At 48.9% G+C, this 27829-nt stretch overlaps 1 protein-coding gene across 1 annotated transcript; it reads right to left on the reverse strand.

Moving 5' to 3' along the window:
* Positions 1-23409: 23409 nt before the first annotated feature.
* GSX1 (GS homeobox 1) lies at positions 23410-24952 on the reverse strand. The gene is made up of 2 exons (XM_072797120.1): positions 24541-24952; positions 23410-24074 (listed from the first exon to the last, which is right to left on the reverse strand). The coding sequence occupies exons 1-2, from the start codon at positions 24950-24952 to the stop codon at positions 23695-23697; spliced, it is 792 nt and encodes a 263-aa protein (XP_072653221.1). The 3' UTR covers positions 23410-23694.
* Between the last annotated feature and the right edge of the window lie 2877 nt (positions 24953-27829).

The raw sequence follows: 27829 nt of genomic DNA on the forward strand, positions 1-27829 counted from the left end.
TCCCTGGACCTGCTGCACACAAAGGGGGCGCAGTTTCTTGGCCAGGGTGCATTCCAGGTGGGCATGAGGCACCTCTCTGCAGGTCCCCCAGCACTGGCAACGGGCTACATGGCCAAATGTGTGGACAGCAGTGGACTGCCCTTCCCGACTACCTTACAGCTGGGGCCAAGAGCAGGAAGGCAGAAGAGACACAGCAAAATTGGACAGGGGACAGTTGCCTTCTTTCTCAGAGGTCTGGCACTTTTTTTTCTTTTCTTTTCTTTTTTTCTTTTTTTTTTTTTTTGACCTTCTCTAGGTGTCCTGCTTGAAGTTTACCCAGAACAGACGGGCTCTTTTCACTTGCTTTTGCCTGCTCTTTTGAAATCTTAATGGCTAAAGGGCATCATCAAGAGAAGGCAAAGATGAAGCATGCCTCCCTACACCTGCTCCCTTCCCATTCTTTTGGCATAGGTCGGTAGGGCCTGGCCTTTAGCCTCTCTGAATGTGCAGATTCTTGGAGATATAGAGGACCACAAAGGTCCTTATTCTCAAGTGGGGCACTTTGAAAGCAAGACCTGGCCATTTCCAAGTAGTCAGAGGCCAGATACTCAGTGCTTCCCATCCCATCCAGCAGGCTCTGGGACATGCCAGAAGGAGCACAGGGTTCTGTTCTCCAGGAAGAAGGTGAAATAGTTATTGTTTGCCATAGTTGGTTTCTGAACTTGCTGCAGGGTGATGGACAAAAGCCCAGCTATGACCCTGAGAGGCCATTCTAGGTATTGCTCCTCAGATAGGTTGTTTCTGTCCTGGGAGAGAATTTCTTGAAGGGAAACATACAAACCCACCTTTCCTTGCACCTCCAAATCATTTAGGCCTGAACTGGATGCTTGCCATCTCCCACCCTGCTCTTCTCATTACCTCTGAATATCTACTCTGTGCCAAGTGTTTGTGTATGTTTTCTGACTTTACTTTTACAAGAACCTAATGAAATGGGGGCAACTATGGCTCATAGATGTAAAGTATTTGCCCAAGGAAGTAATGCAGCACTTTGTGGGAAGATAAAATTCTAACCCGGATTTGCCTGACTTCCAAGTTATGCTTTTGCCCCAATTTCAGAATTTGCTACTGGAGCTCCCACACATGGAAGCCTAAGGGCACTAGTTTCCTTTAGAAAACCAAGGGCTGGGCTGGGACACCTGGGTGGCTCAGTGGTTGAGCATCTGCCTTTGGCTCAGTGTGGGGTCTTGGGATCAAGTCCACATCAAGCTCCCTGCTTTGAGCCTGCTTCTCCCTCTGCTATGTCTCTGCCTCTCTCTGTATGTTTCTCATGAATAAATAAAACCAATAAATAAATAGCCAATGTCCCCTGGCCTTCTCACCCATGCCCTCCATCCCTGAGGGCCCTGACCTACTGCTTCCCTGCAACTTTTGGTATCTTCTCCTTCATTCCATGTTGACTATATATCTTTGCCTTCTAATCCTAGTTTATAACAGATATGGCATCTGCTAGTTAGCATCACTTTCTCTTTGTCAAGTGATATCTGATCACAGCATTCCATTTTTCATTTGAGGACCTACCTTTCTCCCACTTTCCATCTCCTGGGTCCCAAGATGGGAATGGGACCCAGGCCTGGCTAATGAGACAGCTGCCTCCCCTGCCACATTGATCAGCTTGGAGGGCACGTATTGCAAAACGGGACCAACAAAATGCCTCCTAGGATTTTTGCTGGAGGTAACTTTCCCCCTGTTGGGGTTGCTAAGCTAATAAGGCATAAGCCCAGAAAGTCTGGTAGTCTTCCATTATTACCAATTGTAGACAACCTGCCCAATTATAAGCTCCATGAGGGCAACATATTTTGTTTGCTTTGTTCACCATATTGCCAGGGTTTAGAACAGGGAGGGCCCCTGTTCACCACATCTCAGAGCCCAAGGATGAAACCAAGTCAGGGAAGAACAAGCTAAGAGAGACAAATGTCTGATGTCATCATTTGAACAACTGGATGCAGCTGCCTGAAGACATTAACTTCTCTTTTGTGCTTAAGCTTGTACTGGGCTTCTGCCCCTTGTAACCCAGAGTCTTGACCAATACAAGCAAAGCAACTTATTCTAGTTTCTTCTTTTTTAAATTATTTGATTTGATTGATTGATTTTAAGTAATCTCTACACCCAGCGTGAGACTCAAACTCACACTCCAAGATCGAGTCACATACTCCTCTGACTGAGCCAGCCAGACAACCCGTAACTCAAGTTTCTTTTTTTTTTTTTTTTACATCTTATTTATTTATTCATGAGAGACAGAGACAGAGATATAGGAAGAGAGAAGAGAAGCAGGCTCCATGCAAAGAGCCCGATGCGGGACTTGATCCGGGGACTCTGGGATCACACCCTGAGCCAAAGGCAGATGCTCAATTGCTGAGCCACCCAGGCGTCCCATTGTAACTCAAGTTTCTTGATGAACCTTCCTGTAAGAGCAGTCACACATAAACAGTGACCTTGGAAACAACAGTGGCCTTCCAGGACCTCACATGCCTCCTTTCTCTTCTGAAGTTCTTTTGGCTCCTTGGATTGCAGACTCCTAAGGTAGAAATAGATTTTCTTTGCAATGTCTCAGTTCTCCACAGCCTTTCAGCAGGACTCTCCACAGTGGAGGCCTCTGTCAGTATCAGGAGGGTAGCTGGACCGGGAGGCCAGGGTACAGGACTGCTTCTGGTTTTTTGTAAACCTAGAACCATCCTCATCAGTACCTGTCATGGTTCCTGGCACATGTTACGTGCTCAATTAATATCTGTTGAGTGAATCAATGACAGGACATGTTCAGATGTCTTCTAGATTTTGTGTGAAAAGCAGCCCTGGAAACTTCTATGTCTATATCCCCATAAGCATCTCCACTTCCTTTTCTCTCCTCCCATCCAGTATAATTTGCCTCAATTCTCTTTGTCTAGCTTTCTTGGGGTTACCGAGTACATCCATGGTATTATGGCTAAGGTGTGAGTCCCTTCACTCTCACAGTCTTCACATTAGGTCCATTGGCATGTCTGCTCCAGGCTGGGAGTCTCCTAAAGGTCCCCTCTCAGCATCTTACTCATATTGGACTCTCCAGTGTCTCGGAGAGTGGCCTCCTTATAGAAGTTCTGAAAATGTTCACTGAATGAATGAATGAATGAATGAATGATAGCTTCATAATCCAGCCTCCTGCTGTCTAGTCCCAATCCCAACCTTCTGTGGCAGGGTCCCTATTCTGGAAAGAGGACCTCTCTGATCCCACAGATGTGGTAGAGCAATCCTCTCTACTCTCTGCCCAGCTGGCTGCCCATCCCCTCAATGTCATCCACTTAGCCTTTCAAAGTTTGCCCTGGCCTTCACTTATGCCAATACAGCAGAGCACTGGACACTGGAGCCCCGGGCTACCCTGCTGAGCAGTTTCATAGCTGGGAAACTGCTCTCCAGTGGGAGTGGACGCCCTATTGTGGCAGGGAGCCATCTCTGGCCCAGCTGGTTGGAATCTTTGCACCAGTTCTATAAGCCAGCTGGGGATAAGAGGGGATGTTTTAGCTGTGGACAAAACTGTCTTCAAGAAGAGACAGCCTGGTGCAGGGATTGCAGGTAAAGAAATGAGATTTCATCCTCACTCTTCCATGCATAGATGAGTGACCTTGGCCAGGTCATTTCTCTTCTCTGGGTTTCTGCTTCTCCACCAGCCAGGCCTAGGAGCCAGGAAATGGGACTGAAAGAGCCCCAACAGTGTTTTCCAACAACTGAGTCTCTGCCCTTTTCCCTCTGACCCTTAAGAAGGGATGAGTTTCATGTGCATGAGGAACAGGAAGGGTCTGAGAAAGAGAGAGGAGGCCAGGGCAAGCAGTAAGGGAGGGAGGGAACAGGAAGCCATGGAGATGGACTTGGGTCAAGGGGATGGGTAAGGCTGTCTTCAGAAGCCACAGGAAGGAACTTGGAGTTCCAGGATCATCAAATTCTGGGAAAGGTTTTGAGGAAAGCATCATCTGAATTATATATGTGTTCCAGATCACACTGCTTCTGCCTGGGGAATGGAAACAGGCAGCCTGGTAAGGTGACTTCAGAGAATCCCAGAGAGAAGCCAGTGGCAGTGAGGAAGAAATAAATATGGGTTCAGTATACATGTAGGAGGTGGAAGTGGTAAGCTTGCTGACAGATTGGACACGGGGACTGAGACAGAAGCCTGACTGTCACTGTCTGGCTGGAGCAGTCGGTGAAAGGGTGATGGTGCTGTTTCATGAAATGGGAAGCTCAGCTGTGATTCTGGGAGTCAGGGGAGACATGAGGCCCCCCGGTGACCCTGATTCTCCTCTGGCATTCAGTGGCTGTCTAGGTTCTTTCTGATGTACCAGGCCCAGTCCTACCAAAGGGCTTTTGCACTGACTTCTCCCTCTGCCTGGAATGCTGCTTCCCAGAGATCCCTGTGGCTGACTCCCTCATTTCCTTTGGGTCCTTTCTCAGACCCTACCTCCTCAGTGAGGCTTTTTTGGACCCATTGTGTTTAAACCTGCATCCAACAACACTTCCTATTCTCCTTAGCAGTCTATGGTTTTGCCCCATGACATCCATTCACCATCGATAACAAATACATAAATAACAAATCACTTATTTGTCATGTTTATTGTTGATTGCCTGTCTCCTCCTGCTAGAACAAGAGCTTGGGGGTTGGGGGGAGTTTTGTCTGTCTTTTTCACTGTTGTCACCTAAGCATTGAGAATAATTCCTGACAAATAATTGGCCTACACACTCAGAGGTGTGTAGAATGCATGAATGACTCGCTTTCAGAGTCCTTCCATGGTGACTTTTAAAGCCAGGGGACAGAACAGAGTGTAAAGGAAGGAGAAAAGTCCAGGGCTGGGAGAAGAGGTAAGCAGAGCAGGGCCAGCCAACAGGCCAACGACATGGGCAGGGAGAGCCCATCAGGTAAGGGGACATCAGGATCACATGTCCTCGTGGCTCAGGAAAGAGAAGTCAAGGTGGCTTAGTTCCCCTCAAGCTGCTCTCCTGCTAGAGTTGATCTTTTCACATTCTTTTTTTTTTTTTAAGATTTCATTAAAAAAAATCATTTATTTATTCATGAGAGACACAGAGAGAGAGATAGAGACACAGGCATAGGGAGAAGCAGGCTCCATGCAGGGGCCCAATTCAGGACTCGATCCCGGGTCTCCAAGATCACATTCTAGGCCAAAGGCAGGGCTAAACCACTGAGCCACCCAGCCTGCCCGGTCTTTTCACGTTCTATTTGCTCATGTCATTCATCAGCCTAACACCCACTGTGGCTTCTTATCACCACAAGTAAAACCCAACTCCTTCACTTGGCATTCAAGCTTATCTCTCCAGCCACATTTCTTCACATTTTCCCTGCCCCCAACTATAGCAACGTAGGCCACCAGAGCCATTCTTTGGCCTTTCCTCATGCTAAACTATCATTTTTGAAAATGTCAACCTTTTCTCTTGGCCCCTGGGCATTTTCACACTGTTTTCTCTTCCTGGGACACCCCCATCCTGTCTACCCCAAACCCTTCCCTTGGCTGACTCTTAATCCTCCCTCCAAGGCTCAGCGGAGAGGAGACTTCCTCCAGCAAGTGCTGGCCCCTGAGCTTTAAGACTGGACCAGGGACTCCTTGTGTGTGTGCATGAGCACTCAGAGGCACATGCCACTCTGTTCCTCCCCCTCACAGCCCTCTGTAAAATAACTTCCTATTAACTCTTAACAATGTGCCAGGCATTATTCTAAGTGTTTTACCATATTAACACATTTAATGATCCCTATAACCTGCTGAGTGAGTTGCCACTCAGATCTTGCCACAGATCAAGAAACTTAGGCAAAGAGAAGTTAAATCAGGGACTCCTGGGTGGCTCAGCGGTTGAGCATCTGCCTTCAGCTCAGGGTGTGATCCCAGGACCCGGGATCAAATCCCATATTGGGTTCCTTTCAGGGAGCCTGCTTCTCCCTCTACCTGTGTCTCTGCCTCTGTTTCTGTGTCTCTCATGAATAAATAAATAAATAATCTAAAAAAAAGAGAGAAGTTAAATCAATTGAAGTCAGCCAGCTAGTGAGTGGTGGAGCCTGGTGGGAGCCCACATGGTCTGAGTCCTAAATCCACATTCTTAACCCTCAGGCAGTGCTGCCTCTCTTGCTGCCTGCTCATTTTTCTCCAATTAAGTATTGCCCCCCCCTCCGTGTGATCAATTTTTTAAAATTATTTTCATTTTAATGTTTTTAGTTTAAATTCTATTAATTAACATATGATATATTATTAGTTTCAGAGGTAGAGTTCGGTGATTCATCAGTTTTATATAACACCCAGTGCTCATTACATCACGTGCCCTCCTTAATGTCCTTCTCCCAGTTACCCCCTCCCCTCATGCCTCTCCCCTCCAGCAACCCTCAGTTTGTTTCCTATGATCAAGAGTCTCTTATGGTTTGTCCCCCTCTCTGATTTCATCTTGTTTCATTGCCTAAGGGACATTTGGCAATGTTTCCAGACATTTTCAATGGTCCCAACTGGGGGATGGGAATACCACTGGCATCTGGTGGACACATGCCCCAAGATGTTGCTAAGCATCCCACAATGTGCAAGATGCCCCCCCCCCCCAACAAAGAGCCTCAAATGTCAATGGTGCTAAGGCTGAAAAAGGCGGCTCCATCTAGACTGCAGACCCCTCGAGCTTTCTTTCTCTCCTACCTCTGAAGCCTCCTCCTTCTTTCCTAAGGACTCAGAACCCCAACATTCTGGTGTAGTTCTTGGTCCTCTTCTCTATCTCATTCAGCCCAGGGCTTCCACACTAGTCTTTCTAAGGACTCTCAAAGGGATATCTAACATTCCCTACAGCCAATCAGTGGAGTAGCTCTGTCTCCAAAATATCTCTGAACCCATTGCTTCTCACTACTTGGACAGCTGGTGCTGCCCTAGCCTGGGCATCTCACTCCCAGATCAATGGTGCTCCCAGTCCCTCTCCCCCCTGCACTCCATTCTCTACCGGCAGCCAGAGCAATCTGCCTGCCATGTAATCTCTCTGTGTCAGTGCCCTGCTTTAAAGCCTCCAGGAGCTCCCCATTCCACTGCATAAACTCCAGCCCCTTATGGTGGCCCTGCATCCTGCAGCACACTGACCTCTGGGATGACACCTGTTCCATCTCTCACTGGGGCATTGGTCTCTGTTCTGACCCTTTAAGATCCCATGCTCTTCATGCTTGCTCCTTCCCCCTGTGGCCTGGTCCCTCTCATCATTCAAGTGTGGTTTTTAAAAATATTTTATTTATTTATTCATGAGAGACACAGAGAAAGCGGCAGAGACACAGGCAGAGGGAGAAGCAGGCTCCATACAGGAAGCCTGACATGGGACTCCATGGATCCCAGGACCCCAAGGTCATGACCTGACCTGAAAGAAGATACTCAACCACTGAGCCACCCATCCAGGCATCCCTCATCATTCAAGTCTTAAGTGAAACATCCCCTCAGACCACTGGGTTCAGTTTACCCCCAGGCACCTCCCCACCCCACCCCCATTGCTCTATCTCCTCATTCCTGTAGGATTCTTCTGACAGGTGCACCCATTTACAAGGCCAGGGACTATCTGCTCTCCCTGGAGCATAAACTACTTGAGGGCAGGCCTCTGTCTCTCTATCTTGCTGTCAATACTCTGCACCTTATGCGGTGACTGGCATGCATAAATATTTTTAGGAATTTGATGGGTCTGGAAATTGTGGGAAGAAGGAAGTTTGTTCTTGTGAACAACCAAAGTTCCTTCTCTTGCCAACTTCCTCTCATTCCAGATTCTCCCTCCTGTTTTGTTTTCCTTTCCTTTCCTTTCTGCTAGCAAAACCATGAATGCATATGTTAATTGCCTATTCAACATCTCCATGTGGGTGTCAACTAGCCTTTCCAACACAACATGGCCAAAATGGACCCCTTGTGTGACCCCCCACTCTTCTCTACTCGACCTCCCTGACCTAGTTTTCTCCATCTTAGTAGATGACAGGACACTAATCCAGCTGCTCAGGCCCTAAATATGCTAGTCACCCAGGATGCTGCTCCCCTCCCAGCCTCGTATCCAATCCAGGCAAGTATTGGCTTCCACCTCAAAGCAAATCCTGATCACTACACTTCACCACCTTTACAGCTATTACCCTTACCCATGCTGCCATGAGCTCTGCTCTGGACTGTCATCTCTCCCCCAGCTGTCTTCCCAGCTTCTAGCCTTGCTGCCCTACACTGTGTTCTCCTCAGAGCACCCTTTTAGAAACAGATCAGATGATTTTTCCTTCCCTGTTAAGAACTATCCAATGAACAGTTATTATTCTAGTGGTTTTACCTTCAGAATAAAATCTAAGTTTCTAACCTTGCCCTGAAGACTAGTTACAATATTTTGTCTACTTACTTCTCTATCCCCAGCTGGAACTCCTCTTTGACCCTTGCCTCCAGCCAGACTGGCCTTCCTTGTCTAGGTTACACTACTAACTCTTTCCCTGCCCCAAGGCCTTTGTGCATGCTGAGCCCTCTGTGTGAAATTGCCCCTCTTCCAGCTCTTGCCACTTCTATCTTGTTGTTATTCAGACTTCTTGAAGACATTCCTTTTCATTCATTCTCCTGAAAATGGCTCTTCCACAAGTCCAAAACTCTTTATAATACACCATTTCTTTGACAGTCTATAAGTATCTTGTTTATTTATATGCTTTTGGGATTTCTTCCCCCCACTGATATTAAAGTGATGACCTCGTCTATCCTGGTGGTTACTGCTATATCCCTAGAACCACTGGACTGGTATGGTTCATTGAAAAAATACAATAAACAGGGCACGTAGGTGGCTCAGTCAGTTAAGCGTCAGACTTGTGGTTTTGGCTCAGGTCATGGTCTCAAGAGTCATGAGATCAAGCCTTACAATTAGGCTCAGTGTTCAGTGCAGAGTCTACTTGGGTTTCTCTCTCCCTCTCTGTCTACCCCTCACCTAACACTCACTCTCTAAAATAAATAAATAAATCTTAAAAGGGGAGGGGGATGCAATAAACAATGTTCAGTGAATGAATTGAGTTAGGAAGGCTTTAGGGCTGAGCTACAGCTCCTAATAATAGTGTTTGCCTTTCAGTGGGGATGTTTGAGGAACTTTTTCATTATGGAGACTGAAGCTATTAAAACTTTCCTGAAGATTCAGAGCTTTGCTGCTTACAAAGCACTTGACATGGTTTCCCATGTGAGAATGACTCATTCGTTTGATAAATATTCGCTATGCTTCTACTATGTGCCAGTCAGTTGACGATGGGATGGCATGTGAGGTGGAGCCTCCTAACTCATCCATGGGGCTGTTGCTTGGCCTCTTCAGAGTGGCTCCAGGCCTGTTGTTGAGGTGGAATGCAGCACCAGGTTCAGAACCGGGGAATCCATTTGTGCCTTGACTTTGCTACTCGGGATATGCAACTTGACACAAATTGCTTAGGTTCTCTGAACTGTGGCTCATGAGTAAAATACAAATAATGATAATAAGGAGCTTGAAGGTAGGGCTCTCCATCAGCCACTTTCTCCTCCTTCCGTGTCCACCATCCATGATCCAGCTGTCCTGAATCCTCCTGACCCCTCTAGAAGAACTCAGTCAAGCACTCTGCCTCCCACAGCCTAGACTGATCTATACCCTCCCTAGCAAAACTTTCCTGGCTGACTTTCCATTCCAAGAGACTTTCTTCCTGCTGGTAGGTGCTTATCCAAGGAACTTATTTCTGGTAATTTGTCAATGCCTGCTGCTCTGCTAGGGTGTTATACTATAAAAACATTTGCATTTATGATGGGTCAGAGCTTTAAATGGAAAGGGTAGGTCTTTCATGGAGAATCCTAGCTCTGCAGCAAGCAAATGAGAGAGAACTTTCTTAACAGAATGATGGAGCCCCTTTGATGTGACCCTTAGATCACAGCAGGAAGGAGTTGGTTCTCATTCCAGGTTTGTACCTAGACAACAAGCATGAGATGCCTGCGTGGTACCTGTCACAGGGAGGCAGCCAGTTAGCTGGTCACCTCTGACCACTCTTATCTCCCTCACTTCAGTTTTCCGTAGAAAAGCTGTGGTGAGTCCTTCAAAACACACATCTGATTGAGTCAACCCTCTGCTTAAAACTCTTCAGTAGGTTCCATTGCTCTTAAAATAAAAACCTAGACACTTAATCTAGCCAAATGGGTTCAGCATTAGGCACCTGCCTATCTCCTGGATTTTACACTTCCAGGAACTGCCCCCTGCTCTTTGCACTCCCATCCATGGGTCTTCTCTGATTTCCTAGAGAGGACCTTTTGCCCTCCTACCACTCTCTCTTTGCACAGGCTGCTCTTTCCTTTACTTTTTTCCTTTCTTTTTTTACTTTTTTTTTTTTTTTTTTTGCCTAGTTAACCCTTTCTCATACTTAAGATCATGTCCTTCATGGTTCTAGTTGTTTTTTTTTCTTTTTTTTTCCTCATCTAACTTTGGCTTTTCTTCCAGTTTGTGGTGATTTGATTAACAATCTTTCTCCCCTCTTAAATGTAAGCTTCATGAATCAGGATCGTTTTTCTCACTATTACTTGATACATAAATGAGTTGGGCTCAAGGAATATTTGTTGAATGAGCAAATGCACATATAAACAAGGAGGGAATGGTCAGCATCAGCTGGAAGTTCAGGAGAGGCATCAGGGACTCAGTGGCTGCCCTGATGGTCCACCTTGCTTCTGTGTGACTGTGCCTGGGCATGCCTGGAACAGGTGGCGCCTAACCACGGCCACAGTCCCAAGGAGGGAGCATAGTGCTGACTTTTATGCCAAGGCAGCCCTGTCAGAATTCCCACATCTGACAGAGGAGTGGGTTCCATGCACGGGAAGTTTCTCTGCCTGAAGAGAGATCAGAGCACATCATGAATATAATAGTTTGCTAGGGCTGTATAGCCAAAATACCACAGGCTGGGTGGCTTAAAGAGCAGAAGTTCATTTTCTCACAGTTCTGGAGGCTGAATGTCTAAGGGCCAAATGTCAGCAAGTTTGGGTTTCTCCTGAGGCCTTTTTTCCTTGCCCTGCAGAGGGTCGCCTCCTTTCTGTGTCCTTACATTGTCTTTTTCTCCGTGCTCATGTGTGTCTGTGTGCAAATTTTCTCTTCCTGTGAGGACATGAGTCAGGTGGGATTAGGACCCACCAACAGTCTCACTTTAATCTTGTTGCCTTCTTGGCAATCTTATTCCAAACACAGCCACATTCTGAAGTATTGGGGGTTAGGACTTAAACATGTGCATCTAGGGGAGGGGGAACTGTAGTTCAGCCCATAACAGTGGGTTATGGATGTGGCTCATGATCTGATCCCAAACTATAGCAGGAGACATATAGAATAGAATGCAGCCCCAGACATGGACCTAAATTATTTTTGAACAAGACAATGTACAACACCTTCAGCTCCGTAGCCAAACTTGTACTCAAAAAAGTGCAACACTGTGGCCAGGGAACATGCTACCTATTTCACCCATCAGTTCAGGTCACATTTCCGCAATCAATAAGTAGTTTGCTGGGAAGCCATTGCCCACACTGCCCTGACTCATTCAGAAGCTAACAGATAGGCACACGAGGGTTCCTTTATTCCATTCATCCAGCTCACACGGAGCCTGCTTTGGGGGCAATAGACAAGTTTGGGAAGCTGATTTCCTTTTCTGGGGAAGGAATCTTCAGGGCTGGCTTCTCCGACAGTGGGCTCTTCAGAGAAGTGGTTTTGAGGAGGGGTTAGACAAAGGCCCCAGCATGAGTTTGGAAGACAAAGGGTGGGCAGACACACTGTGGAGAGGTACTGCCCACAGAAGCTGGGGGAGGAAGCAGACCCCTGTCCCAGCAGCAGAGCTGGGGAGGCAGGACCTGATCACAGAATGAGAAGGGTGGAGGGAACACACATTAAGAAAAACAATTTCAGGAATCTGTACTCTTACTTCATTCACCATCTTCCAGGCAAGGAGAACATGAATCTGTGCACACGTTGGGTGTTCACTGAGTACGAGGCCCTGGGGACACAGAGGGGGGTAAGATTCAGTCTTACTGAAGATTCAGTCTTACTGCACATGAGTGCAGAGTGCAACTCACTGTGGTCAGAGCCCACCCTAGCGCCCAGCATGGAATGATGGTGGTAGCGCTGCATAGTAGCAAGGACAGAGGGGCTCGGCCCCCTGAGATGGACAGGGCTGTTCCCACCCGGGGAGGTATGGAAGGCTTCTCAGAAGAGGCTGAGTAGGGGTTTATCAGGTTGGGAGTGGGAGGGACAGAGCATCACAGGCAAGAGAGAGAGGGCTGGCAAAGGCAGGGAGCTGCCAGTGGTGTGGGGTCCCTACCCACACGCACTTAGAGTGTGGGGTCTAGGCACGGCTGCGCTTTGGCCACTCTCAGATTGTGGCCTACATCTTACTTCAGACTTCTGTTTGTACTTCAGGCCTCCTGCATTCCAAACCTAATTGGGCATGCCTGCTTGTACGGTCCTTTATGGTGTGCACAGCCCTGTCAGGCATCCAAAGACAGTGTGACTGGGAATTTGGTATTAAGCTGTATTATTGAGTTCACAAACTCAACTTTCAGAAATCTAACCAAACAAGGGATTTGCAAAACAGTTTCAAACAGAGCAGAGCCGACTACATTTCCCATGACAATCAGCTTGTTTACCCCTAGAAGGTACACTCTAACCGCTGTTGACATGCTCATTTGCATGCCAATACCCAGAATGCTTTTCTAGCCCCACTGAGCTTGGATTTTGCCAGGGAGCTGAAAGGTTTATTTACACATACAATACATGACAACTTCATTTTCCGAAGCATCTTTCATACAAACCGTATCCCCAAAATGCCTTAAGTTGGTGAAAGAATTTCAAAATCCTTTTAGAGTTTAAACCCTTCTTTCTGGACTGAAGTGGAGTTGAGATAACTGGTGCCTGCTCAGATTCACATTTTAATTAAGATACTGGGAGGAAATGGGATTTCAGTTATTCAGCAATGTGTCATAATGTGCTTGCTATATGGGTCCAAGGTTACAAAGAGAAATCATGTGGCCAAAGATAGATTAGTGGTTGTCAGAGCTGTACAGAGAGCTCCTGTGCAGACCAAACTAAGGGTCACAGAAAGGCTTTCAACTGATTTTCTTATGACTGGAACTCCTTGCATTGTGGTCCACAAGGTGACATGAATATAGGGGCTTTGGCCATAATGGTGTGGGTGGTAGAAACATACATAGCTACATGCAGTTGTCCCATTTTAAGAGTTTAACAGATGAAAAAAATGATGTGACTTGGTAAAGTTGCAAACTTTCAGGAGCAGGTAGGCTGGATTTTGATAGTTGCTCCACGGTGAAAGGGGAGACTTCCTTGCCTTTTTCTCCCCAGAGGAAGGCAATAGAAGAGTCCTTTAGGGAAGCCAAATTTGAAGGTATTGTGTAGGAAATTGCCAGATTTTGTGTCATATGCAACTTTTAAAATGGTTTGATGCTTTATCTTTTGAATCATTTCTGCAGATAGTAGTCTTGGATATTGAAGTGAGTAGGAGAGGGAGGCCATGATGTGAGAGGCCTTCTGGTTATTTGAGATGGTTGTGGGTACTCAGACTGTTAACTTAGATGGACAACAAATTAACAGCTTCCAAAGCTAGCTCATAGAGAGGTGGAAGCGTTTTGAAAAGGTTGAGAATGTGGGCCCCTCAGTCAGATTCTCAAATCTGGATTCCATTTTCTCTGTGGGCTAGCAGTAGGATCTTGGGGAGCCATTGAATCTCTCTGTGCCTCGGTGTTTTCTACTGTGGAATGGGGATTCCAATAAATCCTACTTCATGGAGTTGGTGTGAAGATTGAGAGGTACATTATATGTCTGGCAGTTAATGAGCATTCAATTAAGTGCTAAGTTATGCAGTTAGTCTTGGCTACTATTATCTATAATATCCTACAACAGCCTGCTCAAATGCTTTGGTCTTGGGACCCCTTAACATTCTTAAAAAGCACAGAAGACTCCAAAGTGCTTTGGTTTATGCAGGGTATATCTATTAGCATTTACCGTATTAGAAATTAAAACAGGAAATTAAAAATAATCTTTATTAATTTATTTTAAACAATAAACTCATTCCTGTTTAAAATAAAACACAGTCCTGAAATGTATTATGTAACATTTATATGAAAATAACTGTAATTTCCACAACAAAATATTCCGTTACAAGACATTGTTTATATCTCTTTAACATCTGGCTTCATAGGAGACAGATGAATTCTTATATCTCTTTCTGCATTCAGTGTTTTTTGATATGTTTTCCTTGAAATAGATCAAGAAACTCAGCCTCAGGCAGATACATATCTGATGTTGATGATGGAGGGGTATTTTGATAACCTTTCCATTTAATTACAGGCAGTTTTCTTGATAGTGCACCAAAACATGAAAAGGGATAGTTTCTTGAATATTAGTTACAATGTGGAGTCTGAAATTATATCAATAAAATTTATGTGCTCTGTTACATTTCAATCTGCTGATTTACCTTATACTTTGAATGGATCTTTTACCTGTGCCTGATTTTGTAGAGCCACACATGGATCATCTGGAAAATGTTGATTCACTGAATTAATGTGTTATACACATGCTGATACATTTCATTATATAATATTTAAAAATTCATATTTGTTAATGTCAGCATCTCATTAGAAAAATCCAAGTATTGAAAAGATGTTAATTTTGTAGTGATGGGTACATATATTCCAACATTTCAATTTTTGCTTAAAACCTCAAATTTTGGGGATCCCTGGGTGGCTCAGAGGTTTAGGGCCTGCCTTAGGCCCAGGGTGTGACCCTGGAGTCCCAGGATTAAGTCCCTCTTTGCTCCCTGCATGGAGCCTTCTCCTCCCTCTGCCTGTGTCTCTGCCTTTCTCTCTCTCTCTCTCTTTCATGAATAAATAAATAAAATCTTAAGCAAAACAAAACAAAACCTCAAATTTTATCATCAGCAGCAAATATTGTCAGTTCATTTTTTTAAAGTAACAGGATTACTTTGTTTTCAAGGAAATGTCTACCAAATACCCAAGTCTGAATAATTAGTTTGCCTGTCAGTTCTTCTTTCATGTAAAATGGTTTTCCATGAAAAAAAACCCTAGCTAGTTCAGCTTCCTACTTAACCAATCACTTGAGTGTTTTTTGTCAGGACTACTGTTTTTCATACCTTCATTTACAGTAGGCAAAAACTTAACATTTCATCTTAGAGAATATTAAAAAGGCATATCTTCAAAGTTGAAAGTCAAGTCTTTAAAGTTGAGCTTTAATCAAATTATCATTTCAACCACTTTATCAAGAACATTCTTAGGTGCAACTAGATACTTTTTTTTTTCCCCTGGGTGTGAAGAGGTCAAGAATACAGTGACCACTGCCTTGGTTTGTCTAAGGTGCAGGCAGTTTTGCCCACCTTTGCTTTTGCACCACTAGTGTAGATGCCACACAGTGAAAAAGAGAATTGAGATCTCAGTATCATTAGGGAAATAGTTTTTGGCTTCTTGGACCCCCTTCAAGGGTCTCAGAGGAGCCCAGGGATTCATGGCTCATACTCTGTGAATGACTGAACTATAACATGGGGTAGTGATTGGTATCCAGAGTGGACATCTGTCATTTTGTCTGCTCCACATCCCTTCTTTCCTTCCAGAGACATAGCCCCCACTTATTGTGTTCAACTGGAGCATCCAGTCATAGTATCCACTCGAGTGCCACCCTTGGCCACAGTCACAGGATTGGCATATGACCCAGGCAGGGTCGATCTGTGGCTAGAATGGTTACCACCATGGACAACCTCTGCCACCACTCTGTGACCACTACCACATACCACTTGCCATCACTAAGGGAATCTGGGCAAGAGAGAGATACTCTTGCTCTTTTGTCAGGGTGTTTAGCTGGGATGAAGTAAGCCTGAGCTGATTGTTACCATCTCCCCTTTTTGCCTACCTCCTAGCCCCACACTCCCACCCTGCAAGGAGAAAGCCTGTACAGCATGAAAGGATAATGCCAATGCACAGAGAGGAGCAAAGTCAAAGGTTAGGGAGAGAGGGCAAGCTATCTCACCACATTGTCATGTCCCTGGAGATCCTGAGGACAATTCCATTTGGAACGTAATTGGTTCTGTGAACCAATAGATACCCTTTAGCTTAAAGTAGTTTGAATTCAGTGTCTAACACTCCGTAGAGAGCTGTGATTAGAAGAGTTAGCAAGCACCATGAGGACATTCTTAACAACTCAGAGAGTCTTCAGGGTGAAGGAGAATTTCAGAGAATGTTTTCTCCCTGGTGAGTCAGAGCGAAGTATCACAGACTGCACAGTTCTGTGAATGTGTGTCAACCACCTCAAAGAGGCATGGCTAGGCAATCAGTCAGAGAGGACAAATGGATGTTGTATCTTGAGTCTCCATGTAGGCCGGAGCATGGCTTCCCTGTAGGTGTGGAAGCACCATTCCTACTGTCCTCAGGAAGCCCAGTGCTGTTCTAGGATAAGCCAGCTCATGCTCCAGTTGTGACTCATGCTATAACAACTGGATGATGAATTAAGAAACATCCACCCAAGTCTAAATGCTCCGGTTTGGCCAAAGGGAATGTATGGGTAACAATAGTGATGCAAAAGAGCAGCGGTCCAGGGAATCCTATTAAGTTGTACTGGTCACCTGGTCAGAACTGATTCTGTTTCAGGGACAGTCATACCTGTCCCAGGTCTGTTCACAATCCCATGCAGGTTCTATATTGCTCATATATGGCATAGATTACTGCATCACTCTAAATTCTTGGTTGCAGACAATCGCAATGAATTCTAGCTACTTAAGCAGAACAGGTATTGAATGGAAGGTCACCTGATAGTTCACAGAATCAATGGGAAGTACTGGTGAAATGCCTGGAAACCAGGCAGGCAGAAAGAGGAGATGTAGCCAAAGTCTCACCACTGAGCAGTCTAGTTAGATGCCACCTCTAGGGCTCCCACCCTGGACTATCCCCATATCCCACCATTATCATAGGTCATCTGCCATCACTCGGGGGTTCTTAACTTTCTGGCCATAGGAAATACTGTCTGACATGCATCTCTGTGTCACTCTTCTCTAGAGTCAGACTCCCAGGGGAAATGTTGGACCTTAGGTCTGTGCACATGCCTGATCTGCTGGGAAGGTGGCAGAAGTAAATATCTAGTCCCCATTGGATCTTCTAGTGCAAAGTGGGACCCTTCAAATGTCTACTCAGTGGATGCTTGCTTTATTCCAGAGCTGACTAATTTATATTTGACAAAATAAAATCTAGATGATGATCAAAAAAAGAGAAAGTGCTGGTCAGAACAAGGGGAAAAAAAACCCTGATGTCAGTTACATCCCTGACTTTAGAGAAGGGGAAACCAAGATCCAGGAACGTCATCATTTGTCCAAAGTTATAGGATTAGAGGCATAGTTGGGTCTGGACCTCAAATTCTTGACTCCTACTCCAGTAGACTTTCCTCTGCAATCTTATATTCTTGCATGAGCATGGAAGGGCTCAGAGAGCTCTCATCCAGGTCAGAGTTTGTATTCATTTGCTAAGGCTGCCATACAAAATACCACAGATTGGGTGGCTTAAACAACAAAAATTTATTTTCTCTACTATGAGGGCCAAAAGTTTGAGATCAATGTGTCTGCAGGCTTAGTTTCTTATGAGATCTCTCTCCTTGGCTTGCAGGTGGATGCCTTCTCCCTTTGTTTTTACATGGTTGTCCCTTTGTGTGTACCTATATCTGGAGTCTCTCTTACAGACACCAGTCATATTGGATTAGGGTTCACCCATATTACCTAATTTAATTACCTCTTCAAAGACCCTGTTTCCAAATACAGTTACAGTATAAGACACTAGATGTTTGGCCTTCATCATATAAATTTGGGGCAGGGAGACACAATTTGGTCTGCAACAGAGACACTCTAGAAATTCCTAACATCATGGAATCAAGGAAACAGACAACTACTTCCACCTGATACCTTTTGGTGAACAATGAGCCAATGGAGGTAGCTTCTGCCTCCCAGGATCCCAACAGCCTAAAGCTCAGTGGGACTAGCAAGGGAAGCTCCTCACTGCAGGATTGCCTGAGTGACCCCCACTTGCTCAATTCATATCCAGTCTCATCAGTTGCCCCCTGACTGTGGTGGCACAGGACAGAACTCCTGAGTGAACTCCTTCCTTAGCCACCACTGCCTGAAGTGAATGACAAGTCAAATGGCTCCCTCACATACTTCACTGGGCACTTCCTCCCTTGAGCTGGGAAGTCCCACACACAGCGGCTTGTATGCCAGGCTAGGAGGCATCAGGGTTAGCACCTGGGATTTCTTTGGTGGTTTCAAAGAAGCCTTCTAGAACCAGGGCTTGGATTCATCGTGACAGGATAATCTAAAGCAGAGCATTTAACTTCAAGATAATTTCCCTCTCCTAGAATCATCAACTTTTTTTTTTTTTACCTTCCTTTTGTTTGAGCCTCTCAACACACACATGTTTCTGTTAATATATTAGTATTTGAAACTCACCTATGGGTTGCCATATATAAGACTGGATTCATGAGATTCTTGCCTCACTAGAATCATCGTATTCCTTACTTTGTGGGTGAGCTTAGTTCTGAAATAATCGGTAAGATAGTTACTTACCCTCGTCTGTGGTTCTGGGTTAGAGGCAGATAGCCTCAGGCAACAATGGTCCATACTGGTGAGACTTCTGTACCATCCCCCTTACATAGACCCCTTTTCTTGCCCCTGTACCTCTTCCACATCCCTTAGTTCTCAGGGATCTTCTGCTCCTTTATTGTTCCAGAGTCTTCTCTCAGAAAAAATTATGTATTCAATGGTTACTACTCTCAGGGGTACTTGTGTTGAATCAAATATGAGGGGCCTTAGCAAAAAAGAATTGATTTCTAGTTTCAAACTTACAGGCATTGACAAAACAGATAAGGAGTATGCTTCAGGAAGAACCATAATAGTGGTGGTGGTGGTGGTGGTGGTGATGGTGGTGGTGTGTGTGTGTGTGTTTGTGTGTGTATGACTTGGTGGGATGCCACCTCAAGCTCCTGTTGGGCTCCCATGGACATGACTGAAGTGGGATCCCAATTGTCTACAGGTCATGAGACAAATGGATAGAATATTATTGCAAAGGCTTCAGTGGCTTTGTAAACTCTGCTCACCCAGTTAAGACTGTGACCCATTCACCCTTTCAATCCACATGCCCAATGCTGTAGAGACTAGCTGACATGCTTCCATTGTGCAGGCATTTTTGGTATCTCCCCTAGCGTCCCCCCCACCCCAACCTTTTCTCTTTCCCTTTCCTCCTCTCACGCCACACCTCAGTGCATGGACCAGTATCCCGGACGTATAAGGAGCACATATTCAGTGAAGGATAATTAAAGGAAAGGTAGAAAGGTGTGCTCAGAGTTAGGCTACCAAATCCTGGCCCCTGTGGACTGGCAAAAAAGATATGGCACAAAAATAGTCAGCAGAAAACACATGGGTATACATCAGTCGTTCTTAACCTTCAGTGTTTTTGCCCTCCAGAAGACATTTGACAATATCTGGAGACATCTTTAGTTGTCACACTAGGGAGGAAAGGGGGCCCTGGTGTCTAGTACGTGGAGGCCACAGATGCTGCAAAACATCCTGCAATGCCCAGACAGGCTTCCATAAGGAAGAATTATTTGGCCCAAAATGTCATTAGTATAGAGGTCAAGGAACTGGTCTAAGTGAATGTGTAAAGAAGACTCCAATTTGGACTTCCGTGACTTCCAACACCTGGGAAATGCTTCAGAGGGGAGCTGGTACTTATTCTCTCTGAATGAGTAACTCCTGGGACTCCTGGAAATGTTAGCACTTGTGTGAGTTCTCCAGCTGCTCTGTGATGGATTCAGATCTGAGACTGTGAGTGGCCACTTCTATCATTCTGTAAATCAATCAACACCAACTCTGTCGGAGGCACAGTTGTAGGCACAAGTAACATCACCACCTACAAGATGAGTAACCATTTATTGAAACTTGGCAGACTTGTGCTTAGCATTTTATGTGAATTCTATCCTTTAATATTGCACAACAGCCCTGTAAAGGAACTATTAACATAATCCCCATTTACAGAAGGAGAAATTGAGGTTGAGTAAGAACCAGTGGCTTGCTCAAGATTGTAAGGAAATGGTGGAAACGCATTGCCAAGTCAGGCACTTGGATTCTAGGGTCCACACTCAACCACTGAATTGCACAGAGAACAGAAAGAAGCTGTCCTTGATATAGAATCGGCCGCCTGCATGTGGATTTGCCAGACTAAATGGGGATTTCCAGGAAATTTCATTCTAACTCAGTTTGATTTTAATTTCATATATATATTTTTTATTTCATATTTTGACTTGGAAGCCCCAAATTCCGGCTCAAAACACTGTGGGCTCAAAGAACGGATTCTGTGTCCCTAAGTGAGAAGCCCCGATTTCGGGTGGCTCCCCAATGGTAGGCGTGCCTTGCCCTTTTCCAAACCTTGCAGCGGAGGAAGGACTTCGGTCCGGACGGAGGCAGGGGGAGAAGTGTTTGAACCCGAGCGTGTTGGCACTCCGGAGCCGGTCGCCGCTCCGCCAGGCGGCGGCTGGACGCTGAAAGCCCTTGCGCGCCGCAGCCGCCTGCGTGCTCCCCAGCGCTGCGCTCCTGCCACCGCCTTGGCAACCACTGTGGCCGCCGCAAGGAGGCTGCGCTTTCTCCAAGCGCTCTCCAGGACACCCTGTCAGAAAGCGCAAGGGCTGCCCTTATGGGAGCGGGACGGCGAAATAAAGCCTTGGGTAGGGAAAGCTGAGAGGAAGAAAGGCACGCTCCCAGGAGAACTGGGTGCGTGTGGACCCTGCCGGCAGCAGTGGCTCTGCAGTTTCTGCGAGCAGCTGGGAACAGGAGGGACCTCGGCATAGGGTGGCAAAACTGCAGCGTTCGGCCTGGGGAGTACGCAGGAGGTTGGGGGAGAGGGGCGCTGTCCAGCCTCTACACATTTCTCCAAGCTCCATTTCCATCTTCTAATAGTCACCACCCTGTCCCAAACCCAAGGCCCTAGTAGGCCTATCTCCAAAGATGCCTTTCTGACGAGGGGTCTGTCACTGAAAGTTGGAAAGAGCCTGTCCCTGTATCCAGGGAAGGAACTGATTCAAAGTGAGCCCTCCGCCCTTTGCATTTACCATAGACCTGTTTCCCGAAGGCTGTGCTGCCCAGGGGCCCCAAACCTCAGTCAAAGGCAGACTGGTGGATTGCAAATGGCCAAAGGATATGAAACTTCACTCACCCAAGGGTTCTTAGAGCGGCGTGTGAGCTGGAAAACTGAGAAAGCATCCGAATCATTGATAAGAAAGCATTAGTTGGGATTCAATTCATGTTATGCCTCAAAGCGCCTCGGTTTCTTTTATATTGGTACAATTCCCCCCTCCCGGGGGTCTGGCAACGGGTCTGGGTGAGACTGGGGTTCAGACTGATGAAGACAGAGGAGGAACCAGGGAGGGTGCAGAGAGGCGGGTCAGACCAGCTCTCATCTGTCTCAGGCACAACCCAGGCATCTCACTCCAGAAGAACCAGGAATGCCCTATCCTGGAAAGCCAGATTGCGCTGTCTTTATTCTAGGAGAGCTGGAGAAAGCACCTCCCACTGAGCTCGACGGAAGGAAAAGATCATTTTAGAAATGAACCCCGCTTGTGTTGAGCAATCAAACTGGAGCACCTTTCATGAAAGAGGCATATATTTGCTTTGCCTAGACTTTGGAAGCCCCCGCTACCCATACACATATGGATGTGTGTTGGGGGGAGATAGATGTCTGGCAGAAAAAGAAGTGGCCCAGTTTTCCAGGAGGCAGACTTCTGGAGGCAGAAGTCTCCAGATTTCTGGAGGTCGAAGGAACCCAGATCCTCTGTCTCCCGGATCCGATTTCCTGAGCAGCAGAAACACCCCACTCCGCGGATGTGTGCTCTCCGTCTGGGCGGAAACCCCAGTAATTCCTTCTCCTTGTCCACATAATTCACAAAAACCTCGCAGATCTCCCCAAGGAAGGTTGGGGTGTGGATTTTTAGTTCCAATGGACTGGGGGGGGGCGTGTAATAAGAATGGGTGAGAACATAGGTCCCGGGGGCACCGGCGCCTGCTACATAGGGCCGCTCGCCCGGGACTCCCGCGGAACGCTCTGGGCCCTGGGAACCGTTGCCGCACAGTCTGATAGAATTTGCCTCAAAGCAAGCCGAGGGGGCCATTCCAGAGAAGGCGGTGCTATCTTGTTGGGAACTTATCCCTAACAAACAGGGTGAATAAAAAACAATTGATAAACATATCAGAGCGCAGCAAAGCACTGAGTTCTCCGGCTCACTAGGGAGTTAGTCGCCGCCCTTGGGGAGGGCGGTCTGGACTACCAAACCCGCAGGGATGCTGGCGGGGCCGGGTCCCAGGAAGGAAGGGGGCGCTGCAGGGGTCTGCACCAGAAGCACAGTGTGGGTGCGTTCCTTCCTTTCCTTCCGACTGGGCTCTGGGCTCTCCCCCCGCACTGGTGCACCTGGGAACCCAGACTAGGGAACCCCCGGGGCCAGTGGGGCACAGGAGTTAGAATCCTCGCGGCGCTGAGGGTGCAGACGGGGCTGGTGGAGCAGCAAGTGAGGAGCTGAGCTGGAGCTCCCACCTGCTACCCCATTCCTGCTCGGCCCCAGCAAGAAGCCCCAACCCAGGCCTACGCCTGTCCAGTCCAGAGTGGAGGCCTGGGGTCCAGAGCCACGTGGATTTCTAAGAAAAAAAAAAGTTTATTTAAAATTTTGTACATAAATAAATAAATAAATATCTTCTGGTATTACAGAAACCATACAACGACAAACTAGACCAGGACGGGGTGGGAGTCTGGGGTCTAGGGAGGAGAAAGGTCGCCAGAGGCGGAGAGCTGGAGTCTCATTTGGGGAAATGCGAAGCGTCTCCGAAACAAAGCGAGTCAGTTTCCCCGACACGGATACTACGGGCGACAATTTCTCTCGTGGGAGAGGAACTGCAGGGACAGCAAGGCCTGATTGCGTGTTAAATGGGCCCACTGACCTTCCAATGGGCCCCTCGAGGAGGGGAACAGAAAGGAAAAGAAAAGCAGTAACAAGAGTTCATAAATTGCATGTGTGGGGGGGTGCGCGGTGGATAAACGACGGCGGTGAAGAAGTAGGGACGCAGAGAAAGAAGTAAAAAAAAGAAAAAAGAGGGTGGGGTTGGGTGGGGTTAGCGAGCGGGCCTCTGAGGGTTAGGAGGCCCAGCTTGACCCAGGGTGGGGGCGGGGGGTGGGGGTAGAGGACGTGAGAAAGCCTGAACCCGTCCAGAGAGGTCGGGCGAGGAGGCGCCCGCGGCCAGCAAGGCGCAGGGCCGGCCGGCATGCCCTCCAGTGCCGCGGTGCTGCATGGCTGAGGACTCCAGCGCTTGCAGGATTCACAGCTTGGAGTTCACTTTGGACGGCCGAGGGCCCTGGGGTGGCAATACCAGCGTCAGGTCTCTGCAAAGCCCTTGGCGCTGCCCAGGGCCCACGGCGTCGGCAAACCCTTGCCAAACCCGTGCGTGGCCGCGGTTGGGCAGCGGGTGCCTGGGAACAGGTGCTTTGTCCCAGGACCAGTCTCTGAGACGCGGGGAGGGCCTGGGCTGGGCGACCTGGGGAGGTGTGCGCGTCCCAGGGCCAGTCTCTGAGACGCGGGGCGGGCCTGGGCTGGGCGACCTGGGGAGGCATGCGCCTAGGGAGTGACCGTGAGATCCCGGTCGTCTTTCCCCGAAGAGGACGGAGACATGGGCAATTCGTCGTCATCCTCGGAGCACTTGGCTGAGGAGAGCGACGCGCATTTGCAGCTTTGCGGCGCGCCAGTGCCGGCACCCGCGCTCCCGCCGCCGCCGCGGTGGTTGCTGCCTTTGCCCTCCTTCTTGTGCTTCACCCGGCGGTTCTGGAACCAGATCTTCACCTGCTTCTCGGACAGATTCAGGTAGGTAGCGATCTCAATGCGGCGTAGGCGGGACAGGTACATGTTAGAGGCGAACTCGCGCTCCAGCTCTAGCAGCTGCGTGCTGGTGAACGCGGTGCGCATCCTCTTGCTGCTGGGCAGCTGGTTGGAGCTGCTGTCTGGAGGGGGGCGGGGGGTGCAGAGAGGGAAGCGATCAGACTCCTGCGCTGTGGGCCCGGTCCTCTGGTACAAGACCAGTAGAATCCCGGGACTTTGGTCTTTCATCCACCTCTTTGCCCCAAACGAGACGCACAGCAGCGTGAATGCCGGCGCCTCCGTGCCGAGTCTCGGGACCCAAATACTCGGAGTCACGCATTCTTGGCACTGCTTTACCGGGCGCCCCGAACCTCAGCCTTCGCTCGCTCTTGCGCGTCCCCTCCAAAACTTGGACCTTCTGCCCTCACCCTCCCTCCTGGGTTCTGTCCCAGCCCTCCCTCGGCACCCCCCCCCCACCGCCCCTCTCGGGGTCCCAGCTTCACTTTCATCACCTCCAGAATGCCCAGGGACCCTCACCCCCCATCCCTGGCTCGCCAACCCTCATCAGATCGCCTGTGCCTGCCCCATTGCGCAGCGGATTCGGCTTACCCACGGAGATGCAGTGGAACTGCCTGGGGTCGGGCAGCGGATACGAGGTCTGGTAGAGCGCGGCGGCTGCCGCGGCGGCGGCGGGGCCGTGAGCGACCCCGGGCGACACGGCCGAGTGCTGGCGGCCTAGGGGCGCGTGGCAGTACTGTGAGCCGAAGGGCGGGAAGGATGCCTTGAGCAGAGGCAGCGCGGGCGGCCCTGGGGGCCCGTGCAGCTGGGAGGCGGTGACGCAAAGCGGGCACACGCACAGCAGCCCGGCCTTGCGCGCGTGGCAGGCGCCGGGCGAGAGGCCGTGCAGTGCGTGTGGCGGGGGCACGGCGTAGGGAAACAGCGGCGGCGGGCTGCCCTCCGGGGCCTTCTTCTCGCCTGCCTCGCGCAGCACCAGCGAGTCCACCAGGAAGGAGCGCGGCATGGCCCCGGTGCGCGGTCGCCCCGCCGCCAGCCGGCTCCCCGCGCCCCGCGGACTTCGGGGCTCCCCACGCCCTTCCCCGGGCTGCGGCCGCGGGCTGTTGCCTGTTCCCGGGAGACGAAAGGCGCCGCGGAGGCCGGGGCTGAAGCTGCTGCCGCTGCTGCCGCTGCTGCCGCTGCTGCCGCGGGCGCCGCCCGGAGAGCTCGGGGTGCTGGCCAGCGCTAGTGGTGCTGAAAGGCGCCGACGGCGCCGCTTAAATAGGACTATTGCCATGTGATGGGCTACGCCAGGAGCGGCCGGGGCCTCTCAATAGGGTTTTTGTGCCTTTTCTCTTGGCATTCACTCTGCACGCTTCCTCATTATTTCACTTGTTAACTAAATGAACTGCATAATGTACTCTATTCTTGTCAACCCCACCCACGCCGTAACAGGCGCCCTCGCCCCCTCCTCTCCCTTTTGCGGGTTTATTTTCTCATTCTCTTGCGATTTAATATTCTTTTCTTTCTCTTTATTCCTTACTCCCCTTTGGCTTTGCATTGGCGATCGGCTGGTTTATCTTATTGATTTTGTACCCCCGCTGTCTCGCTTCCACAGATTCCCATGGGCGCACACCCCATCTCTCTGCGCACTCAGTGGCCCTCGTCCCCTTCCCTCATCTACCCTTGCTCCCCAAGATCATGCTCTCTCCAATCAATTGGCTCAGTTCTACGTTCTGCACCCCGCAGGTGTCTCTACAGCCGGTCTCGGATTTCCACCTGTGGAATTCTTTCCCCTCTTCCTGCGTGGGAGGACTGGAGCTAGTGCGGGGAGGATGCGCTGCTGCGGAGAGGGGCAAAGAGCTTAGGATCCCTTATCCAGCACTGGCCCCAACGCTTTCTCTTTTACGTTTTTTTCCCCCAAAAGTCTTAACTTTGATGCTGCCCTTAATGCCCCGTCTTTGTTCGGTACATGCTAGTCAGTCAGACTTTTCCTTTAAACGACAGGGCTGTGGATGTAGAGTGGAGAACAGTCTCTGAGAGTCACGGACGGAGACAAGGCATGGGGAATGAAAGCCTCCACCGTGAAGACGGAGCACCTCATCAGAAGAGGCGAGTGTAGGTGCTCTGCCGGGCGCAGACCCTTCCGGCGCCCTCTGCGCTCGCGCACATCTCAACAGACTCCGGTGCACTCGGAACCACTGCCTTCCCGAAGTTTGTCCCACAGGAGCGGCGCGAAGGGCAGTTGTATTCCAAGCTTCTGCTGCCTTTGCCTAACCCGGACGACCTCCCCTGTCCCCAAGACCTTCTCCAGCCGCCTGCTCTCTTCTTTCTGGTCACACAATGGTTAAACAACTTCAAACGCCTGGCTCTGTGTACACAGCTTCAGCCTTTTAAATAGTCTCCGGGCTCAAAGCTGCTTCGCCCAGGAACTTTTTCCATACAATGGGAAATTAGCATAAATATTTAGAATTTACAGCCCCGGACTTTTCACCGAAGACGTTTACTTTCGATTTTATTGGAACCAAATCACTGCAGTCACCTGCTCTGAGCCCTGAGTGGGATTGTGAGAAATGAAGGGGGAAGCTTTTCAGAGGGGGGGGGGGGGGGAGAAATCAGTGCTTGGGAGTAAGACTGCCCCCAAATTGAAGCATTTACATGGTTTTTCATCATTGGGTAACATCTTTACAATAACAATAGCAACAAATTATAACTGATCAGAAAGCAAGGAGAATTTGTTGGAGAGAAAAAAACTGATTCCGTAACAAGAAGGGAGGCAATAGGGAAAATAACCTGGAGGAAGGGCATGTCATTTAGCCGGAGGAGTAGGGCTCAACGCTTCCTTCATTGGTTAGCATGGGGAGGGGGGGTCTGGCGACCAATGCTGCCCCAAGGCAGAAGTGTCCTCCCCAAGCTGCTCGCCTAAGAGTGGTGCTTGCAAGCTAGCCAGAGTGCATCAGTGCAGCCCAATGCCCGTTCTAATGGTTCTCTGAGTACTTTGGGCTGGCCAGGACTGCTGAGAGTGAGCCGAGAGCCGTGACCAGGGCCGCAGAGGCACCCCCCCTCCCGGACGATGGCGGGTGGGAGAGTCGCGGAGTGCCCGCGGGGCTCTACGGGGTGAAAGGGGCGGCCGCTGCACCCCGGAGCCGGCAGCCCGCGCAGGGCGCGTGCAGAGCTCTCTTGGGAACCGCAGCCCGCACCCGGGGAGGAAGGGGTTAAGAGACCCTGCCTGCGAGCAAGGCCAAAGCTACTGGGAAAGAATATCTGGGGGGAAAAATAACCAGTTTTTTTTCCCCCTCCAGCCTCTGGACCTTATTGAATGTCATTGAAGAAAGTTTTGAATGCCAGATAAAGAGAGGCGAATTAAAGTGTGTGACAGCGGAGGATAAGCAAACACAAAGAGAACTCTGTCACACTTTGGGGCAAAATCCGTGGGCTTTTTACCAAGTCTCTTCGCTATGATTGAATTAAGTAATAGGAAAACATTTTCTTTCAGTTTAGAGCCATTAGACAAAAACTTCAAAGCGAATAACACTTTTTAATGTGCGGCCCACAATGGATCGGGTTTTGTGCTGAAATGTTTAAATGGTTTGTTGTGCAACTCGGCGCGGGAGAGACCCGGGCCCGAGCAAAATAGCATCCCTGAGAGTGTTTCGGGAGGCCTGGAAGGAACGCACACTTAATCCGCCATCGCTAAACCCGGGGGGCTGCGGCCGGAAAGGGGGCTCCGGCTCGGCGGTCCCGGGAGGCGGGGCGCGCCCCAGGAATTGGGGGATTTCAGGAAAGCACTGTGCCCACGGCGAAGGCCGGGCAGGGGGTTCCGAGCCGCCCGGCGAGGGGCGCGAGCTCGCCCGGGGGTCGGTGCCTCTCAGCTCCGCAGCCAGCTCGCCCGCCGCTGCCCTCG

The sequence above is a fragment of the Canis lupus genome, chromosome 24 (assembly GCF_048164855.1).
Source record: "Canis lupus baileyi chromosome 24, mCanLup2.hap1, whole genome shotgun sequence".
NCBI classification, from domain to species: Eukaryota; Metazoa; Chordata; class Mammalia; order Carnivora; family Canidae; genus Canis; species Canis lupus.

Bases quoted from the DNA above. Each gene is read 5' to 3' on its own strand.
- GSX1 (XM_072797120.1), bottom strand. From the start codon at position 24,952: ATGCCGCGCTCCTTCCTGGTGGACTCGCTGGTGCTGCGCGAGGCAGGC. The intron at 24,075-24,540 runs GTAAGCCGAATC...GCCCCCCTCCAG, and splicing joins GTTCCACTGCATCTCCGTGG to ACAGCAGCTCCAACCAGCTG.